Source organism: Drosophila ananassae, chromosome 3R (assembly GCF_017639315.1).
Source record: "Drosophila ananassae strain 14024-0371.13 chromosome 3R, ASM1763931v2, whole genome shotgun sequence".
Classification (NCBI taxonomy): domain Eukaryota; kingdom Metazoa; phylum Arthropoda; class Insecta; order Diptera; family Drosophilidae; genus Drosophila; species Drosophila ananassae.
In genome coordinates this window covers 20905314-20927455 of record NC_057930.1, presented here as the reverse complement: position 1 = coordinate 20927455, position 22142 = coordinate 20905314, and the positions used below count along the sequence as shown (strand labels likewise).

Here is a 22142-nt window from a genome sequence, read left to right as displayed (position 1 = left end):
ATCTCCTCCGAGAATAATTCTATTTACAGTTTTTGCACTTTAATCTAATCTGCTGCCTCCTCTGGAGACTCATAGTTATGGACCACTGACCAGTACCACCTCAACAGCCATTGGCTTCCACGCCCAGGGCATCGCCCGTCTCCAGCAGGACATGGTGCTTCAGCTGCTCAATCTGATCCAGCAGCTTCAGAGTCTCCTCGTCCAGATTGTCGTCCTCCATCCTCAACTGGCCCTGCTGCTTGCGCTCCTCGTCGACGTCCCACTCTAACGACTCCGGAGTCGAGATGTGCGACCACGAGTTCTGTGTGGATGAGCAGCAGGAGGCGCTGCCCAGGCGCTGACCCATTCGTAGCTGCCGTCCCGCATGCCGGCCGTTGGTGGCCACCGTGGTGGTCGTGGTCAGCTGATCCATGGAGGCATAGCACGGTTTCGACGTGGTGGGCTGCGACTCTGTCTGGGCCTGGTGGTGCTGGTACTGCCGTAGCTGCGAGTACTCGTGCTCCCACTCAAGATCGAGGGATGAGCTGGCCCTGGAACTGTTGGTGCGATTATAGACCCCCTGACCGATTTCCGTCTCCCTCCGTGGTGCAATCTGAGCGTTGAGCAATTTGAAGGCATCCAGGTTCTGAAGCTGAATGTCTGGCATGGCACTGCTACAAGGTGTTAGGAGTCAGAAGAGATAATTAGGTACCACTCCAAAGGCTCAACTCACCTCTCGTTTTGCAGCTTGGCATAGTTGGAGGGCTGCTGCCAGTACTCATCAAAGAACTGGGGGCACTGCCGGCTGCGCTTGAACCTCAGTATCCGAAAGATAAAACCCCGACGTTCGCGACGCCGACCACTGATATTTGATATGAGCTCCGCCTCGACTCCTTGTCCGTCTTCGCCAAATCGGTCCTGGTTTCTGCGATGTTGCCTTAAGACGATAAGATTGGGAAATATTTAAAAAGTAATTCCTTAAACACACTTTAAGCTAATTAATTTAAATAGAGTTTTTCCCAAGTGTGGCTGGAGTTTAAACATTTTTTTTGTGGTATCTTTGAAACACAATGCCCGTTAAACAAGCAAACCACGCCACTCCCAACAAAGCTTTCTTAGCCTTAATTGTTTCGTTAGCAGCCACAGCGCTATTACCACCCGGGGCCCAGTAAGGGTTGGCTTCTCCTGGCTGGCTTTCAGTCTGTTGACCCCCGCCGGCGAGTGGCGAGCGGTCGATGCGGTCAGTCGGTGTCTGCTTATGCAATTTGAGCCGCCAATATAGCCGACATGCATGCAAAGACAGTTTCCCGCCCAATCCCTTCAAGAAGGTTCAACTATTGATTGAGGCGACAGCTTATGGGCCACAAATTTAATTACACTATAACTTTGGGGTATCCTACCAAACGGATAACTTACCAGAACCAACTCGTGCCCACACACGACGTGGATGAGGTGGTGGAGGACGACGCCGCGGAGGAGTCGGAGGTTGAACGAGGCTGGGAGCTTGCGAAGGAGGCGGTGGCGGCGGATGTGGCGCAGTTGCCAAGGCATGAACCCATGCTCCGGTGGTACACCCACTCGTACAGTCTTACGGGAGTTTACATTATTCGTTAATCCGGCTGCACTGGGTCAAGTCCCCCCTGACCAGGTCCGTGTTTAGCTTTTTGCACTGTTTTGTTTTGAATTTCAAGTATTTTCAGACACAACTCCGACGGACACCAACTGTTTTGCATGCGCCCTCAGACGACGTCACTGGGTGACGCACTCCGCGTCCATGGCCGTTGGTTGTTGGGAGGAAGCTTAGCGACAGAGTTTCTGTTTTGCACTGCAGCTGACGGAGCCGTTGCGAGGATGGGGTGGACGTTGGGGGTAACGGCTGTTGCGACGGTAACTTTTGACAGTCAGCGTCAGCTGTTCCGCCTCGTTATTATGAACTTTGATTCCCGTGCTGTCAAAAAAAAGGACTCCCGTTTGGAGCTTTTACTCGAAAACTTCAGAAAAGTTTCCGCTGGCTTAAAGCGTAAAGCTTTTCAAGGGGGAACCTTTCTTAAAATGGGGTAATAATGGTAAATGTTAGTTGGGATCTGTTAGCTGTTACAGAGTGAAGGGGCTTGTGAGAGTCCTTTTCTAACCAGGCATTTACATTTATGTTAAAGGTGTTAGGACTTCTAACTTAGAAGTTGAAAATGTTAGATGTTGTTTTTGAAAATAATAATAAAAATAAATGCAATAATAATATTACCAATGATAGTTAAAAAAATAAAGTTTTAATATCAAGAATTGTATTTTAATATTACATTTCATACAAATTCTTTGATTTAATACACTCTGTCAGATTCTCTGAAGTCTATTAAATGAAAAAAATGTGTTAAGTCTAAAAGCCTTTAAATGCATTTTTCCTTTTTACATAACAAGTTATTACCATATGCTTGTAGTTTTCAATGAAAAACTCCCCACCAACACAGGAATTTTAATATTTTTTAATATGTCTCTTTTATGATCTTGAAATTCCCACGACTTCGGGACCATGTGATGAAGGGCACTAAGTTCGTATTGACGCATTAGTTCTAGACACTTGATGGAGGCTGTAACAGCGTCATCGTGTAATGCTGTAAAGCCTGTGCAGATGGCCTGCAAGCAGATGCAAGCTAACATAAATCAGGGCCAACCGCAACATTTGTTTATCTTTTTAACATGCCGATGGAGCCGAAGCGCCAGCACACCCGACGACTCGACCCCAACCGGCCCCAAGTGCTTCGGCGGCGGATGCTGGGAGCTCGGCGGTCGTCTCGTGTCAGTGTTAATTCGGCTGGCGTTCTGTTCGTTTGCCGTTAGTCCGCCGTATCTGAGACGCGGGTATCTGAGCATCTGAATCCGCATCCGTATCGGTTCTCGCATCCGTATCCGTAAACGCCGTCTTTGCTGAGCGGTGTCAGCGTGTTCGAAGGCCTCGGTACTGTTTACCCTTCTCGAATGGTTAATAATAATATTTTCAATAGATATTGCGGGCCATTAATTGCAATTGTTGTTTTTAATCAAATTGCTGTGTGAGAGTGTTTACCGTTTATGCACCTCCGTTGCCCGCTGGCGGGCTTAAAGTTTGCTAGTCGGTGTCCTTTTTCGGTTGGTCTGACGGTCGGTCAGCCGGCGTCTCTCAGTCTATCAGTCGCCCCAGTCTCCATCGCCGTCTTCGCCGCCACCGCCGCCTCCACCACCACCACCCCTCCTAATTAAATTATGTTGCAAAAGCCGAGGAAGGCTGAACGAAACATGAAAATCCGTTCTTCTGACGTCTCGTGGCTATATTTATAACTCCTCCTTCTAGATCCCCATCCGACAATTGTCCCCTAGCTGCAATAACTCCGAGAACGCAAGTCCAAGGAATAAAGTAAGCAATCTTTTCTAAAAATGTGCATCTGTTATCCAATCTTTTTTTTTTAGTTTTGCATTTGCATCAGAGATTAAAAGGGGGGAAGATAAATAAATAATAAATAAACAGATGAGGCTCTTTCAGGTACTACCCACAATAATTAGATTAACAAATAACTAGCAGTACCCAATGGTCACTATATATGCTTATTTATAAATAAATTTATATTTATATTTATATTTTGATATTGTAGCAACGGTTCCCATCTCCAAGTCAAGATTGCAATTTAGACAAAGTCGTAAACAATAACACCTCAAATGTATTCTGAATTCAAATGAATTGTAAACAATATCAGATGTTTCAGATTTTGAAATGTTTCTATCTGCTAGCTTAGAACGCCTTAAGCTCCCTCTTTATATGAGATGTCTGGACTAAGCCTTTTAATAGATGCCATGATTTCCTTGTTTCAGATTCTCAAGTTGAAACTTCTATTTTTATATCTCCCTAAATCAAGGGACAGTCAAGGATAGACGGTAGAAGGTAAATATTTTTAGACTAGACAAATAAATTGGATGGATTGTGTTCAAAGTGAAAATTAAATGAATTAAGATTGAATTGATTGAGTTATTTTGATTTAAATGGTTATGGTGGCTGCCTTTGGTATTTTAAGCAAAAGGAAAACCCACTAAAATGCCATTGTGGTCAGAATAATTATAATTAAAGTTTTGTGGTTTCAAATATTTAAAAAATTAAATGAACGAAAATTTAAATAGACCCTCTGAAATGCATTATTCGGCTAAGGTTGCTTGGAATGAAATCATGATTGAAACAATCATCCATTGGTCATGCCATTGGCTGGCTTAGAAAACCACAAAAGAGAGGAAAAATAGCTTTACACTTGTGTCGCAAATAGGAACTGCCAACAAATGAAAGCCGGATGATCATGGTAGTGGTTTCACCGGGTTTTCTGGCCATGGCATTTGAATTTGCCCTGCGGGCAGTCGCCCCTAAGCGGTGTAACTAGATGGAGATTGGTTTCATTGGTTTTGAATATTGTCCTATCTGGCAGAAAACTATCATTATGGAAGAATCTGATTTCAGGTTTCAATTATCATTCTAGTCTAAGCTGGGAACCCCAGTGATATGAATACTTAATAAAAATCTAAAATTTAAAGTTTAAAGAACAGGTCCCACTTCGAGATGAGGAATCGTAATTGTAGACTCCATGTGGTCTACCGTCTAGTAAGGGCACGACCACTCTTCTTATTTTTGTCCTCGTTGTTTCATTGTTTATGCTTTCCCATGGAGTTTATTTTTAATCCGCTTACGTCAGGCGAAACTCAATCAAGAATTTGCACAGTATTTCGATACACTTGCAAAAGTTAACAATGATATGAGGAGTTAAGTCAGTACTATGCCTATTGTTACTCGTATTTCCAAAGGATATTTGGATAGTATTATTGAATATTATTTAATCTTTAACATCTTAAAGCTCAGTGTAACATTGGTATTCCAATGCAAGCTTATTAAAAAACCAAGTTTTTATTTTTTTTTACTCGCAGCATGTCCTTTTGGTCGAAACTCCGAGGACTACATAATGCATTTTAAGGTAACTGGCGAGGGTATGCGGACTTCCGTTTAAGATATTCCTTCCTTTATTGTATCTTTTTGAAATTGTCAGAGTCTTTCTTATGTTGGGCTGTCAGTAAGGGGGCTGTAAAGCAAATAAATCAGTTGGAATCGCCTTTAAATCAGTGTTGGGCCCACAATACTTAATATTGTTCACAGTTAGTTTGTGTGTCGAACCAAATGCCATTTGTTGAAATTGAATAGAAAATCATAACATAACTAAGCCATAAAGAAAGGTTATGGTTAATAACGTAATATTTTATTTACATTCCAGGACACGCAGTATTTAAATGGGAAATGCCTAAAAACACCGCAAATGTTAGACAAACAAAAAATTAATCAACAAAAAGTGATTAATTGCTACTGATAATGATGACAACAATTTAATGGTCATAGATCTCTCTTGTACATTTGTTAAGCAATAACCAGAAAGGCGGCCAAAATGTTGGGCTATTCCGATACGATTGTTACCACTTTTTTTGCAACCCTTGGTTGCCTCTTTGCCTTTGTGGCGGCTCTAACAACTGATGTTGGAAATGATGGAAATGCTGTGAGTGTTGGCGGTTCAACTCTTAATAATGGTAAGTTTTAAAAGGGTGTTACAATAGTTAGTTATGTAATTACAAGTTATACAATAAAGGGCAATAAGTAAATAATTTTGATAGTCCTATTTTTTAATCTAGGTAGTCTATTATTTAATCAAGTCTCAACTTAATCACTCCCTTTACAAATCACTTAATATCTTTATGTCTTATTCATTATCTTAATAGCCATTCTCAGCCTTTAGTTTCATAAATAACTTAAATTCATTAACGTCAATGCTCCCCCAATCCTCGCCTCCCATCGAGGCTGTCGTTATAATAACATCTTTATTATGATGCTTGTTATTTAAAATTTTCATGGTTTAATAATTACTCATTTCACTTGCAGCTGCCTTCTGCCGTTTTTTATTTACAATATTTATTTTACTTTTGTTGGTTCAATTATGAGGTCACTTACATAAATTTTATTGCTGTCAGCTTTTATTATTTCCTTCATAATGTTCTGGCCGCGCCTCACAACAAAAATTGACAATTATTTCTTGACCCTCCGTTTGGTGTTGCCCGTCCTCCCATTTAGCAGTTAACCAGGAAAATGACAAACGAGCAGATCGAAAACTTTTCCAGCCATTTATTAGCTTGAAAAGTTTTTATGCTTGGTGCGATTTTGATTTAGCTTTGGGGCAAGTGTCCAACTTAAACCATTTTGTGAGGGATATTATGGGGAGGGAGCTGACTAATAAAGTTCAGTCAAACAACGGTTGTGATTAATTTTACAAATACATGTTTTTAAGGGACACTTAATGAATGCTCATTCTTTGTGCTATGCTATATGATGATTTATCAAAGAAGAGTGGGAAAAATCAAAATAGATTAGAGATAATAAATACTCTGATATCAAAGCTATCCACAAAATTCGTTTTAGGTATTCCGTTCAAGAATCAGATAAATATTGGCAAAGATATAGCCATCGCTGGGGCCCATATTGTGGCCCCACCCATTTTTCATGATTCTGAAGGGTATCCTCCAGGAAATTTGAGAAGAAATCGAAAAAATATTTTCTTTCCAGATTTTGATGCAGATTGAAAGGGAATCGATGTACAAATCGATTAAGGTATTCCGCTCAAGAATTGGATGGGTATTGGCAAAGATATAGCCATCGCTGGGGCCCATATTATGGCCCCATGCGTTTTTCATGATTCTGAAGGGAAAATTTGAGAAAAAATCGAAAAAATAATTTGTTTCTAGATTTTAATGCAGATTGAAAGGGAATCGATGTACAAATCTATTAAGGTATTCCGCTCAAGAATTGGATGGGTATTGGCAAAGATATAGCCATCGCAGGGGGCCATATTGAGGCTCCATGCACTTTTCAACATTTCAAAGGGGATCCTCCAGGAAATTTGAGAAAAAATCGAAAAAATAATTTGTTCCTAGATTTTGATGCAGATCGAAAGGGAATCGATGTACAAATCGATTAAGGTATTCCGCTTAAGGGTCGGATGAGTATTGGAAAAGATATAGCCATCGCAGGGGGCCATATGGAGGCTCCATGCACTTTTCAACCTTTCGAAGGGGATCCTCCAGGAAATTTGAGGAAAAATCTAAAAAATAATTTGTTTCTAGATTTTAATGCAGATTGAATGGGAATCGATGTACAAATCGATTAAGGTATTCCGCTCAAGAATCGGATATATATTGGCAAAGATATAGCCATCGCTGGGGCCCATATTATGGCCCCATGCGTTTTTCATGATTCTGAAGGGAAAATTTGAGAAAAAATCGAAAAAATAATTTGTTTCTAGATTTTAATGCAGATTGAAAGGGAATCGATGTACAAATCGATTAAGGTATTCCGCTCAAGAATTGGATGGGTATTGGCAAAGATATAGCCATCGCAGGGGGCCTTATTGAGGCTCCATGCACTTTTCAACATTTCAAAGGGGATCCTCCAGGAAATTTGAGAAAAAATCGAAAAAATAATTTGTTCCTAGATTTTGATGCAGATCGAAAGGGAATCGATGTACAAATCGATTAAGGTATTCCGCTTAAGGGTCGGATGAGTATTTTCAAAGATATAGCCATCGTAGGGGGCCATATTGTGGCCCCATGCATTTTTCAACATTTTGAAGGGAAGGGAAGGGGATCCTCCAGGAAATTTAAGAAGAAATCTGAAAAATATTTTGTTTTTACATTTAAATGAAGATTGGAAGGAAATTGATTTACAAATCGTTTAAGGTATTCCGCTAAAGAATCGGATAAAAATTGGCAAAGATATAGCCATCGCTGGGGCCCATATTGTGGCCCCACTCATTTTTCATGATTCTGAAGGGGATCGTCCAGGAAATTTGAGAAAAAATCGAAAAAATAATGTGTGTCTAGATTTTGATGCAGATTGAAAGGGAATCGATGTTCAAATCGTTTAAGGTATTCCGCTCAAGAATCGGATAAATATTGGTAAAGATATGACCATCACTGTTTCCATGCATTTTTGTACCTTTTTAAAGTGAGGGCCACTGAATGTTTATTTTTATAAGGATCGGATGGAAATTGGCATATATAAAAGTGTTTTTAACTTTTACATTAAAAGGAAAAAAACTTGAAAAATAAAATTATGAAAAAATAAAGTTTCAAGGGAAAAGTGGTTCTCCAATATGGGAAACCCAATAATTGAATATAACCATAAATATTGTTTCTTTATACGTTGTTTACGTGACATAATGAATTGTCAACAAATTGGTTGCTTTCGCTAAAAGGAAATATCAATCGTGTAGCTTTAAAGAGTGGCCCTTTTCATAGAATTGCCATCGCAGAGAAAATAAGACTCATGTCATCTACATATTATATGGAAATCCCCGAAACGGCTATGGCCAACTGATAATCTCCTTGATTTATGTGAGTGCACAAAGTGGTGGTAGCATCACGCCCTCATCGAAAGGTAAAGGGCCACAAGCGGAGCCCATTCCAAAATAATAAGGATGGCCAGGTCGACTCTGGAGGCACATTATTAATCTCGGCCTGACATCCATGCGGGATGCGCAGACTGTCCGGCCCCATCCCGCTCTCGAGCCACCCCCTTTTGGCCATTGGATACAGAATATTGCCCACATCTGACTGACCTTCGGCCAATAACTCAATGTTCGCTGACCCACAGTAGACACGAACGCTTGCTAATTGCTAATCAAGGTAGATAAGAACTGAGCTTGTTGGGTATTTGAGATACCCACTTAGTGTTTCCAAAAATCATTTTATTTTAATGCTAAGTGGGAGATTTCTCAGAAGAATTCTTTTCTTTGAAAATATAGTATTTTAAGTTACCTCGTGACAAGTTGAAGTTGGTGACGAAAGAAGCCTATAATAGTAGGCCAAAGTAGTAACGAAACAGATTAAAGTAACACCCCAGAAAAGTTATATTTTCTTCAATTAGTGTTGTTAGTGTCACTTTTGGCGTTCAGGAGGAAAACCCAAATTAAGCGTAATTTTTATTGGACTTATAACACACATAGCCAACCTTTCAGACAGACACTTGATAAATTGAATTTTTTCTGACAGACATTTCGACATCGCCATTGCTTTTTATTTGCCTTGCTTATGTGCGAGTCCTTTGCTTTATGAAGTTAAGTGCAGGGGATAAAAAGAATAAGCGGCTTAATGCGAAGTTGGCGCCAAATTAATTTATGGGAAAAGACCAAAGTGTTTTACGACTCTTCTGGCCAAAAAGAAAAGGTTAACAGGCCACCAGACTTTCCTACTTTAAGTTATTTGTTGATTTTAGAGCGAATACATTTTATTGATGTTCTGGATGGTAACTTTAATATTTATGACATTTTCTATTTACCAAAAATGGTCCCCTAACCCTGAACACCATCGGTTAATTAACACAACCTGTTACTGGCACCTCAGCTGACCTTTCTCAACCGCACAAAGTTCGGCGGTGACGTTTGCCGTTGTTCATTCGACGTTCGTCGTCTGAAATATTTTTCTTGGAAATTTCACCGTGAAGCCTGCCATATACAGGAGCCTTTTGTGGGTGGCCCGACGGAGTTCGTCACGACCACAATCGACGACTTTAATTAAATTAACAACACGAATTGTCAAACGCAGTCAGTGCAGGCAAGTCAGTCTAAAAAGTGCCAGCCGAACAGCATCATGAAGTTGGTGAAGCTTATTAAAAACGTGTCAGAAACATTTTCATAAATATTTCAGGTGCAACTTTTCCTGGGTGGCTTGTCAAAGTGCCAAAACAAAAGTGTCAAACTCGTTGGGGCAAGGCAACTGAATCAATAAGCTAAAATTTATGTTCTTGTAACAATTTAAAAAGTAAATAATGCAACAGGCAGTTTTTAAGACAGGATATTAAGAACATCTAGGAGTGTCTCTACGACTAGCATCTTAACAAATTTTATAACCAGACAAAACGGGAAGTTCCATAAAAGACTTTGACAAACAAAATGTAAATGTTTGTGGGAGGATAAAAATAAAATGGTCCCAACTCCCTAATCTTTATTATGGAAAAATCTGAACGACAACCAATATCAATAAGAAAAGGCCAAATAAAATAAAATGTTACGATACCGTATCATATCACGCCTGCTGAGAATAAAATAACCGCTGTGACATGCCCGATGCAGTGCTTTAAGATATTTTCCCCTTGGCTTTGTTTTGTCTGAGATACGAAAAACTTCGAACCCTTCTTTCTGAAACGGAATAGTACGAGTATTTGTATTTTCCTTCTTGGGCGACTCGGGATAAACAAAGCCATAATTCAAGCAACGTTTTGCCAACTAGCAGCCGCACTCGACTTGCATAAACAAATTGTGCTCGAGCGTATAAGCATCCCGAACATAGAAGCCTCACTCCACATAGTGGGCGTGGGGTTTCCCTCATGGTTTTGGCCCACGCTCATCAAGCCAGACGTAAACATGATAGATTTATAGTTGGCTCTGCTTCCCGGTCAGATGGTCTTCGGCGACATTGCACTGCGAAACGTGTGGCGTACTTAATGGCGTTCTTTGGGGCTGGGTCCAGGGCTGCTTAAGCTTATCTCAGCTCGTAAACACATGGAGACTGGACTAGTTCCCACATGGATGAACCCTCATCCTTTAGCCGCATCCTCATCCTCTCATCCTTCGGTCCTGTGGCCGCAATCTGCGTCTGGGACTCGGGTGTTCAGCACTCAGCACTTGACTTTGTTTTCGTCAATAAATTTCGGAGAACATTTTTTTCTTCTGTACTTCCTACTTTCTTGTTGCCATGATACTCGGTTCAGTCAGGGATATATTGTATTAGTGCGAAAGTATGTAACTTTGAAAGTGGTCTAAACAAAATATTTTCCTGAAAAGACTTTGTCGGATTGTAAACTGCAAAAATAAGGAGATAAGGTGTTTATCACAATTTGTATCAAGGCTTCGGGCATCGTATTTTTAAGAGCCAATCTACTTTGTCCTCTTTGTTTATTTGAGAAAATCAAGAGTATCGGGTATCTTATAGTCGAGTGGCATACTTCTGTGCAGCCTACCCATCCCATCGCCTGCCATGGCTGCCATTGCCAGCCAAAAGCCGGAAAAAACGCACGCCGGGCGCCTGTTGGCAGGCCACAGTTTTCTGGTTTTCCCTTTTTTTGTTCCGTTTTCCCGACGCCAGTCTGTAAGCAACTGCTCGGTGCAAATTTGTGCTTAAATGGCGTGTTAACATTTAAATGTATTTTTTACGCCTAATAAAATGGATCCACACCAATAAACGAAACGGAAATGTTTTGATATTTAACCAGCAATGGAAATTATTTGGGATTTACATTCCTCTACCGTTACGCAAAATTTTTTTCTCCATTTGCAGACTTTTTTGTTTCGAATTTTATTCATTTTTGTTATATAATTATGTTGTGGTTTGTTTGGGGCTTTGTTTTATTTCGTTGGAATTCTTGACAAGGCGAATGACATAATACCTGTTCTTTATTTTATGTTCTGTACTGCAGCTAGTGTATTTGGTTCTCCAAGGTCGGGTTCTCTTCCAATTTAAATAGAACAAGGTGTGTAAAGTTGTTAGCTCCACAGCTCCAACGGCAGTGCTCTAGTTTATTTAAAGCACACAGACAGTCGAACAAACGGACACCCGGGCAGACGAACTTGGTGAAATCCACTCAGGTGTGGTTGATGACCATGAATTTGGCTACCTTCACAGGATTGGAGGTGTCTATTTCATGGCGATGCACACCTCCCGACAAACTTGATACGAACTTGAACAACACTGCGTATGAGTAATAAACTTCACGATCTAGTTTATAAAGAGTTTTCAGACAGAAATTGCCACCAAAAGTTTCCACCTTTTGTAGATCTTCTTGCCAAATAAATATATCCAAGTCCCGCATATATTTCCTAGCACATTACACATTAATTTATGTAATTTAATTAATTATATTTAAAATGCCAAGTAAATAAACAAGTAGTCTTAAATATTCGCAAGTAGTTAAATGTGAAGGGGAACACAACACATGGCCTAAGAGGTTATAGGGGCAGGGTGCGAGTGCCTTGATCCAAAAATGTTGTGTTATTTTTGTGGGTTTCTGTGCCATATAGCTGGGAGCACGCCCGGCTGCCGCTTAAAGGACTTGAATCAACTGAGCGCCAAGGTCTTTTATCAAAGCAAAAGTTATGGCACAGTTGCATGGCCAACTCACACAGGCGGACACTCTGAAAGGGAGATCCTTCTCACTTGTTCGCTTGCGGGTCAATTATCGCGCTTTGCATGCCACGAACAGTTGTCGTCCATACGGCATCCTGTCCCCTTATCCAGTCCCTGTTCCAGCCCCAGTCCCAATCCCCTCTTAGCCCTCTGGGTGGCGCCCCTTCAAAACTGCAACCTGAAACCAGCAACCCGCACCTGATGCTAAAAATCGCAGAGAAAAAAAAAAGAAGAACCCAGAAAGCATAACAAATTTCTAGCTTTAAGTTGCCCATTGAGTTGGCCTTGTGTCTGTTTGTTTGCTGATGGTTTTGTCTGCCCCGGGCCTCGGGGTTAGCAATAGCAATGAAAACTTTTCAGCTCCGACGCTAATTAGCCATTACGTTGCTTCGGAGCGTAGTCCGGAATCTTTAAGTTCGCACGCTAAATCGCGCTAATCATACGGCACACGCTCGCTCCGGCAACTTTTGGCCCGATCCTGCCCTTCGGGCGCCGAAAAGTATGCTATGGCTGCTGTAAGTGCCTGTCTCTGTGAATTATACCACAAGCTCTATGGTACTCCATACTGCTGCTGCTCCTGCTGCACTTGCAACTTGCAACTAGCTGCAAACAAAATGCTTTTTTTTGTGTAATTAAACACGTAGAGTAAACAGTTGCATGGCAAGATAAAAATAAAATATTTGAATAAAATTGTGAGAAACTGTCGAATGATGTGCTCAGCAAACCAAATATTGCTCCGAAAAATGTCCTTAGGTCGATTTCCAAGTTCCTATATAAACAAGTACGTATTTTTGCAAGTGAAATGGGATAGATTTTCTCAAAGAAAAATAAAAAGAAAAGGTGATGGTCACTATGGTGATACTTTTTGGACAAATGCTCTTCAAGATTTCAGCTTTATACTTTCTCAAGTAGTTGCTTTCCAAATATAATATTTAGCTTCTTTTAAAATAAACAAATAATTTTTGACCATGTCCTAGATACAATTCTGGGCCCCCAGTCAGTCAATGGAATACAGTTGACAGATCAGCCTGGGGTGGAAAAAATACCCCTCATATGGTTTATTATTCGGATTGGCATTATTTTCGATGCCGCCTCGCTGGCAGATAAATAAAAGAAGTTCGTTAGTTTGGCTCCTGGCGTTTCGATTCGACTTGTTTCCGGGCCATGGTGGCATATTTGGCATGGGGGCTTCTATGGGGGAAGTCTTTGGGGGTGAGTGTCCTTCAAGTAGTCAAGCCTTGTTAGGGTCCTAGCTAACAAAAATGTCCAGATCCGAGTGTGTGCTTAACTATGCCGGGGCTGAATCATTCCTGATGCCTGAGGGGTCGCATATGTTACTTTATTGGCATTCAATTTGAGTTATCGCTATTTTTTCCTGTACATATGCGTTTTGCCCTGGGTATGCTTTCATGCTTCTGGGCTAGCCAGCGAAAATGAATTTTCCACTTTTCACATTTCCCATTGTGTTTTGTTGTGTGCTGTGCTGGGCTTGTGCAACTTGAATGCAACCAACAGAGTCTGAGATTTCACAGACAGTTTACTTTTGTGCTTTGTATCTGGGCCCCGTGCTACTAAGCATGTTTGGGGGAAAAACCAGAAGGGCCAGAGTCAGGCACGCTTTATACATATAATCACGTTTTTTCCTTTAAATATTTATTATACATCATTTGATTGGGTTTTTGTGGTTCGAATGGTTTAAGCTTCACAAAATATCAATATTAACAGTCTGGGTAAATATTAATGACTTTTTTTGAATTTCAACGTCATTTAATTTTATGACCACGCAGTATTTTTGTTTTTATAAGAATTTATATTAATATTTTGTATACTCTTTATTTCCATTTGTTACTCAAAGGAAAATGCCAATTTCCATCAATGCTCTATTTCACAAAGTTTTGTAAATAAACAAAAACTTATGTAGCTATTATTATGATTTATATTATAATTACTGACACTGACGTAGATCAATCGAAAATCAATCGTAAACCAATCTTTAAAGCCAGTGTATGAAGTGTAGTACAGCTTCACAATCCTAATGCCATTAGGACATCGTAATTATCTAGTTCGCATAGCAAAATCGGGTCTACACAGGCCGGAAACTTGCCTCACAAAGTGCATAATTAAGAGACGGCATCTCCGAAGCGAATGTCCTTGGTGGTCTGGCCAGTGTCCATGTGCAGCGCACAGAAGCGTCATCAGCTGTTGTTGACTCTTAGTTAATAAAGCAGCACTTAGTGTTTGATGGAGTCCCATGTACCCATCCTTTTGGTCAGTGGATGGCTTCTTAGGCTGCTTTTGTGCACATGTGGGTGGCTGGAGGTGCCTGTGGGTGTGGGTGTGAGTCTGGGTGGTGCTGGGCTGAGTGGTGAGTGTTGTGGCTGAGATGCAGTTATGCGCATTTCCGCCTGAGTAGTTTCTGACTTTGCTTTTGCTTACAAATACTCCAGAACAAACACAGGCACACCTTACTTCATGAAAAGGCAGTTGGCGAGGGTTATTTAGAAAATGCCAATTTCCATCAATGCTCTATTTCACAAAGTTTTGTAAATAAACAAAAACTTATGTAGCTATTATTATGATTTATATTATAATTACTGACACTGACGTAGATCAATCGAAAATCAATCGTAAACCAATCTTTAAAGCCAGTGTATGAAGTGTAGTACAGCTTCACAATCCTAATGCCATTAGGACATCGTAATTATCTAGTTCGCATAGGAAAATCGGGTCTACACAGGCCGGAAACTTGCCTCACAAAGTGCATAATTAAGAGACGGCATCTCCGAAGCGAATGTCCTTGGTGGTCTGGCCAGTGTCCATGTGCAGCGCACAGAAGCGTCATCAGCTGTTGTTGACTCTTAGTTAATAAAGCAGCACTTAGTGTTTGATGGAGTCCCATGTACCCATCCTTTTGGTCAGTGGATGGCTTCTTAGGCTGCTTTTGTGCACATGTGGGTGGCTGGAGGTGCCTGTGGATGTGGGTGTGAGTCTGGGTGGTGCTGGGCTGAGTGGTGAGTGTTGTGGCTGAGATGCAGTTATGCGCATTTCCGCCTGAGTAGTTTCTGACTTTGCTTTTGCTTACAAATACTCCAGAACAAACACAGGCACACCTTACTTCATGAAAAGGCAGTTGGCGAGGGTTATTTAGAAAGTTCTTACCCAACAAGTGTTAATATCTGGTACTTGTGGAAAGTAAAAACTAATTTACTGCAGTTAATATTAGTTTATTACCTATTTTATTGTTTTTTGGCTTTCACTTTGACTTCTTACTCTTTAAAAATAATAAAACTCTTTAAATACTCCACTTGCATAGGCAATTGCCTGCACATAAACAAGAGTGACAAAGAACTGAACAGCCAGTGCAACAAAAACACATGCATGTCACTCAGTCAGACTGCCAATGCTCGTTTCAATCTTTGTATTTTGTGCTTTTGCCTGCAATTGGCATTGCATTTGCTTGATTGAACTTTCCCCATGCACCTGGCCTTGTGTCTTAAAATCTAGTATCCACTTTAATACGTTTCCTTGTAGCGTCTATACATAAAGGATGGCTTCACTTCAAGCAGAGTGGTCTGAATGACCCAAAAAAAATTCTATAACAAATGAATTCTTTCAAGACTTGAAAAAAGGAAAATAGATTGTTTCATTGGGAAATGGTGTGAGTTTAAGATGAAATAATGTGAAAAGAGGCAGTGAAAGTGTCAATTAATTTATCATTTTGCTTTTCATTCGATTTAAACTAATATTTTTATTTTTCAATACAATTGAAATGGTTATGCAATCGTTCTTATATGAAAAAAATATTAAAGCCGCTGCTGAAAGCCAACACTAATTGAATTCGTTACTTACTTTCATATTTTTTCCAAAGGGAAGAGGGTTTTTACGTGATATTGCCCATATTCGGCTGGAATATGTTTCCCAATGACTTGATCCAATTACAATTTTGTGAAATTATTCATTACGACACATATCAATTTGAAAAAGTTCTGCCGTTTTTAATGCTTTCACAGAGAAGTTGCATTAATCGCCGAGCGAAACTAAAAGTGGAAGAGAATTGAATTGAAACTGGCATATCAGGCAGATTCTGCGACGCGAAGCCTGACCCCAGACGATACGCCTACCCAGCCTATCCCTCTAATCAGTCATCGTTGTTTATATTCTCAATAGTATATAGTATTTTATATAGTTAGTAAGTGAGAGAGTCGCTTAATCAGACAGCTCTAGTCTCAGTTCAGTTTCGCCCCGAAGATGTTTGAGAAGTGTCTCGTTTTTATTTTCCTGTGTCTTGTGCGGCTGAATGCTGCAACTTTATTGCCGTCCCTTGGGGCCAAGGACTTTCAACTTGATTTTCTGCGCGAAGTGACCGACTTTGCCGAGCAGCGGGCCGAGAAAAGCCTCAACGATTACCTGACCCAGCTGGAGCACAATCCGAGGAATGGAAACTACACGAAAGACTTGGAGGCAGCCCGTTCATCGCAGAATCTGCAGACAAAAATGACACTTGTTAAGCAGCTGCTGGACGCCGAGCATCATCTGGACACAGATCTGGAGCACACATCCGTGCTCAGAAGTCTGATTTTTCTGAATCGCCTTAAATCCACTTTGAGAGCGGCCAGGGATGCCAGTACCCAGGAGATCCGACAGCTCCGACTCCACCGACTATGCCAGCAATTCCAGCGTCCAGTGCCCTTGAGCAGGAGTCGGTACATCAACCAGCAAACCATTGGAGCAGCCCTGGAGCAGTTGAACCTGACAAAGAGGAGCGATGACAACTCCACCGACATGGACCTTAGCCAGTTTGGACTGCAGTTGTACGATAAGGTCAAGGTTTCTGGTGCCGAAATCATTAACAATTATCTGCAAATACTACGCGGTCTAATTCAGGACATCATGGATGCGGACCACACCGATCTGGCTCATAGCACCTCCAGGCTAAGGAACATACTGACCCATCTAGACACTATGTTGACTACCCAGGACTTCTTCGAGAAGCGGCAGAAGGTGTACGCGTATCTGAAACGCCACCTAGACACTGACTACGAACAGCTCCAGGAGTCCTCCAACCCGGACCACCATCTTACGGAGCAGCTGATGGCCAAACTGCAGGCCAAGGGACTGGATCTATTCGTCATTTTCCTCTTCAGCAACTTTGAGTTCTTAGAGCTGGTGCACATGCACTGGGCTCAGATGCTGCCACAGTTGCCCAACCTTCTGTATGATGGCACTTCCCGCCAACTCTACGACGTGCAGCAGCTCTACGAGAACTTTATTCTGGACACGGAGAGCGAAGCCAAGTACCAAGCCTACTCCGACTCCCTGCGACGTCTGCATGAGCGCACCATGGAGGAGGGGGAGCGCAGCCATCACATCTTCGAGCTCCTTACCAATGCCGCACAAAATGTTGGCAGTGTTACTTTCAATATGATTAAGGCCAAGTGCCAGGACCTGATATAAAGTTATCTATAAATAAAATGTTTAAAATTGAAAAACAGAAACCCCCAAACCGATTTTTTCAACCAAAATGAGGGCTTTTCTTTTTAAAAGTGAATGAGCCAATATTCCATTCGCACTTTTTTATAAAGGACAGAACAAACACCCAAAGAGTCACGTAGGTTTTTTTAACATATATTGATTTTTCACAAAATGGTCACCGCTTAAAAAAAAATTATAAAACAGTGCTAAAAAAACATGTAAAAGCCGTCTTTAAAGTTAAATACGCGCTGGAGGCTTGCATTTCTTTTGTAGTCCACCTCTTGTTAATAATTTTTTGGAGAGAAATCCCTTGAATAGCTTCCCACTTTTTAAAATTCCTCAATTCCTGAAAACTTTTCGCACAACGTTTATCACCTTTGAAGCAGAACAGAACAGAGCAGCCCCCAGCGGGAAATGGTGGCACCCCCGTGGACAAAAGCAATAACAGGGCACTTTTACAAACGACCCAAAAGTATCTGCAACAATGCAAGGAAATGCAATTTCACAGAAGGCTAAACTGAGATCCAAAAGTGGGCTCGACAACGAATCCATTCGGAATATTCATTCATATAGCATGCCAGTTTAATTATGATTTATGGATCGAGTGCTCATTGTGAGGCCCCTATTCGTATCGAGGTCAAAGGATTTTTTGATTAAAAACTGCATAATCCTTGAATAAGGATACCCAAAATCCTACTTTTATTCCAACTACTAACCACCTTTATTTCTTTCCATTACAGTCATAAGCGAAGATCCAGAGTTCACAGATGTCATCGAGAATATTACAGTTCCCGCTGGTCGCAATGTGAAATTGGCTTGTTCCGTCAAGAATCTAGGCTCTTATAAGGTGAGTACATAAAATGGTTAAGAGGTTTATTTCAAAAAGGGTTCATGGGAGTGTCTATAGAAAGATTTCCTCAATATTCATTGCCTTGGTGCATATTTTGTGAGGCTGATATGCCGAGACATCCCCACCCCCTGGCACTCTGGTATCCATTCGGCCCGCTCTATGGGAATGCCAGCAATTTAAATTTGCATGCAATTGAATTTCCCTAATGTTCGTGAGACCGGAACGTGAATAAATTTTGATGTTGACACGCCTTTCGTCATTTCTTTAGAGCCGTTTTTCCTTGTGTACTATACGCAATCGACTCTTTATTCTGCCCTGTCGCATGTTATGTGGTGCTCGTAATAATTTTTATGACCCTTAAGTTCGGCATGTCCGGCCCTTCGGCCCCTCGAACTCTATATCCCGCTGTATCCCGTCGCTCGTTCATTCATCTGCCGTTTTTCTCCTCATTGGCCTCAGGTAAGCTTAAAAGTTAACCAGCACCACCGACGGGAAGAGCTCGTAGCTACAATAAAACGTGACTTTGCATGCAAAATAGTTGCGTAGCCGACGGGTGGGACTCTATATACTTTCCCCAACCTTGCCAACCAGCCACCACCGCAATTTCCCATCCAAACCACCAGATTGGAATTGATTTTTATAGCCCTCTCAGGAGTAGGGCCAACTTTATCAGCCAACTAGCTTGTCTTTTTCACAATTAAAATTTCCTATTAAAGCATTTAATTGAAGAGTGTCAAGGATAATTAATAGATTCAAGCTCATGTCCTATAGAGAAGGGCCTTCTTAGAAATCAAGAAAGAGTGGTAAGGGCGTTCAGAATTCGTATGCCATCTTAACGCTTTGCAGTCTTTTTTTGCCCTGGGCGTTTATACAAATATTTGAGGTGCGTGGAAATTAACTCGCGTAGTTCTTAGACTTACTTTTTGCCACGTTTACGCTTAAATTGTAAATGTTAAGCTAGCAGATTTTCATTTGGCCGGGCTCTGCCAATATACACTTCCTGAAATCATGGTCGTGTTCTTGTTTGTGTTTCAATTTTCCACGCCTACAAAAACATTTAAGACAACGACAGGGAGGCGTACTAAAAACATTGGCCGCATAGTTTGTTTATATTGTTGTTTACAGGACCCCTTCTCCTTTTTGGAAGGCACCCTCCTCTTTCTCCGCTTCCCTAAACAAAAGCATAAACATTTTCAAGCATAATAAAGTGTGTACGTTTTTGTTTTGGCTGTAAGTTTCTATAAAGCATCTTTTTTTTTTATTTTTTTTTTTTTAATTTTATGACTTCATTTAGAAGTTTAATGGGGGCTATGGTAATAGGCAGTTAAAGAGAATATATAAGTACAAATTCTATCAGTAATAAGGCAAAGCTATGTAATTTTATTCAACTTCTAGTTACCTGATTAAAACCTGCAAATTAATTGTTGAGTCAAGCTTCCTGGGATTAATTTCTCCACCATTATTGAATTTAAAAGGCAGAATGTTAATATGGTAGTAGAGAAGACGATACCCAAATGTAAAATAAACTAAACTTGATTGCCTTTCGGCTTTGTCTCCGTTTCGCGACTATCCGGTTGCACGTTTTCAATGGTAGACATTGAAAAATTATCCGATATCCGTTCCGGGCTGATATATTCTGTATTTTGATAGTTGCAGCTCCTCGCCTCGTAGATTCCATTAGCTCAGCTCAGAGCCCTTTTCAACTAAGGCAATATACTACTTGGCGTTCACCCTGCCACTCGGATGAAATTTATCATTGAAATGGCATCAAAACAACACATTTTCCATTTTGGTTCTTTCGCTCTTTGTGTCTTACATTTAGCACGTTTCCGTCAATGCGTTGGGGGCTTAAATTTGCATAAATTGTTTTTTTTTCGATTTTTTTCGTATGTGCTGGTGGCACCCCACATTCTGCAAGCCGCAGGAAAAAATGTAAAAATACTTGTGTTGCATAAGCGGAGGAGAGGCGAAAAATGTTTAGCCCATGACGCACATGGTCGAAAGTTTCTGCGACATCTGGTTACACATGCGGCCAAACTTTTGGCCAGTATGCTCGTTAATCCTTCATAGGAATTTATGATGATGGCCCCAAGTTTGGCCAATAAAAGCGATGACATCCTGTCATCAGCTCAAATAATAAATGGCCTTTTTGTGGTTACTCTACCATATCAATCAAATTTTTACACATATTCCTGTATATATACTATATATGTAGAGCTAAAAGATTAAGATAGTTTTGGTTTTTTTCTGCGTTTTCAGGTGGCGTGGATGCATTTCGAGCAATCGGCCATTCTCACCGTGCACAACCATGTGATAACCCGTAATCCGAGGATTAGTGTTACTCACGATAAGCACGACAAGCATCGCACCTGGTTCCTGCATATCAACAATGTCCAGGAGGAGGACAAGGGCCGGTACATGTGCCAGATCAATACGGTGACGGCCAAGACCCAATACGGATTCGTTAAAGTTGTTGGTAAGTCCTCGTTTGCTGTAATTCTTAGCCATCAGTCTTTCCTCTGTTAGTCTTGCCAGACAGCCTCTGTTATTAAATACCAAATCGTCCCAAATGTAATTACCATTGGGATATTTTGAACTATATAATTGTGGGTTGGGAAAGGCTTGAAGAAGGAGGAGGTACTTACATGCATTAAATTACGTATCAGTAACCGAATCTCTCTATCGAGGAAGGAAGTTTAATGACAGTTGCAAATAATTATATAGCTAAGCGAGCTAATTATATCTTATATATCTTAAACAAATCTTAATATTTATATTTATATATTTTTTTTAAATGAAGGGATGACATTTTTCCAGATAACTGTAACAAAGATTTGCATCAACATGTTTGTGTTGCAAAAATGAAAAAATGGCGGCTTGCCTACAAAACAAATAAAATGAATTGGAGTTGCCGCCGTTTTGGTCACGCCACATCAAATTGCCAAAACGCGTGATGCTCTCGGGGCCGCATACAACTAGGGTTTCTAGGGTATTATAGTGTATATAGGGTATATAGGGTATATATCTAGGGTATATATTATTAAGCATATCTATTCCTGTCAAGGAGAAGAAATGGAATGGATAAAGACATGAAAACATGGAACCAGCAGAAAATAATATTATTACCTATTTTTTCAAAGAATTTTATACAAATTATAAAAACGAGACGGGTATGAACAATTTCAACCTTTCTATTGTATCATTTTCTGTTGCCTACTTTTGGACATAATTTTTTTCACCCGCCATTTTAATTTTAAGATGGCGCCATTATGTAGCTTTGCATTCATGGAACACATAATTACAATACAAATTTAAAAAATAGTCTCCATAACCTTCCAAATATTTTATATAAATTACCTATGTTGCAAATAAAAATTAGAGAGTTGCCAAACTAATGAGTAAATAAATAAATATATATGTATTTTGGGGAATGATGGTTAAACATTTGTGAATTTAATTTGCTGACTCAAATGCGAAGCACAGAGTCCAACAAATGGTATAAATGGCACAAACAATGCGAAGGGAAACACGATTTTGCGGCTTGAGTATGCAAAAACAAACATTAAATGCGCCTGAATTTATGGGCAGCGCACCAAAAATGCATTTAAATGTGCACAGCGAT

The 22142-nt window shown here is 40.5% G+C and overlaps 3 protein-coding genes across 6 annotated transcripts in view; 2 read left to right on the top strand and 1 right to left on the bottom strand.

Moving 5' to 3' along the window:
• Window positions 1-16: 16 nt before the first annotated feature.
• LOC6497343 lies at window positions 17-16228 on the bottom strand. Of its 3 annotated transcripts, none has more exons than XM_014906174.3 (4): window positions 16048-16228; window positions 1396-1927; window positions 713-916; window positions 17-650 (listed from the first exon to the last, which is right to left on the bottom strand). In XM_014906174.3, exons 2-4 carry the CDS (start codon window positions 1536-1538, stop codon window positions 101-103), a joined length of 897 nt encoding a protein of 298 aa, XP_014761660.1. In that variant the 5' UTR covers window positions 1539-1927; window positions 16048-16228; the 3' UTR covers window positions 17-100. The 3 variants fall into 3 exon arrangements, with proteins under 3 accessions (XP_014761660.1, XP_001962282.1, XP_044572551.1); XM_001962246.4 differs by having other exon boundaries at window positions 17-653; window positions 16048-16225; XM_044716616.1 differs by lacking the exon at window positions 1396-1927 and having other exon boundaries at window positions 17-653; window positions 16048-16225.
• The window catches only part of LOC6498202 (neurotrimin), a 29589-nt gene continuing 10193 nt past the window's right edge, over window positions 2747-22142 (top strand). The window contains exons 1-5 of one of the 2 annotated variants that reach the window (XM_044716615.1): window positions 2747-3367; window positions 3820-3889; window positions 5253-5559; window positions 18411-18517; window positions 20780-20996. In XM_044716615.1, the coding sequence (XP_044572550.1) occupies window positions 5421-5559; window positions 18411-18517; window positions 20780-20996 (463 nt within the window). In that variant the 5' untranslated portion in view covers window positions 2747-3367; window positions 3820-3889; window positions 5253-5420. The remainder of the gene's footprint in view (window positions 3368-3819; window positions 3890-5252; window positions 5560-18410; window positions 18518-20779; window positions 20997-22142) is intronic. The other variant, XM_001962250.4, reaches the window with a different exon arrangement.
• Window positions 16417-17693, top strand: LOC6498200. The gene has a single exon (XM_001962247.4). It carries the CDS (start codon window positions 16447-16449, stop codon window positions 17650-17652), a length of 1206 nt encoding a protein of 401 aa, XP_001962283.1. The 5' UTR covers window positions 16417-16446; the 3' UTR covers window positions 17653-17693.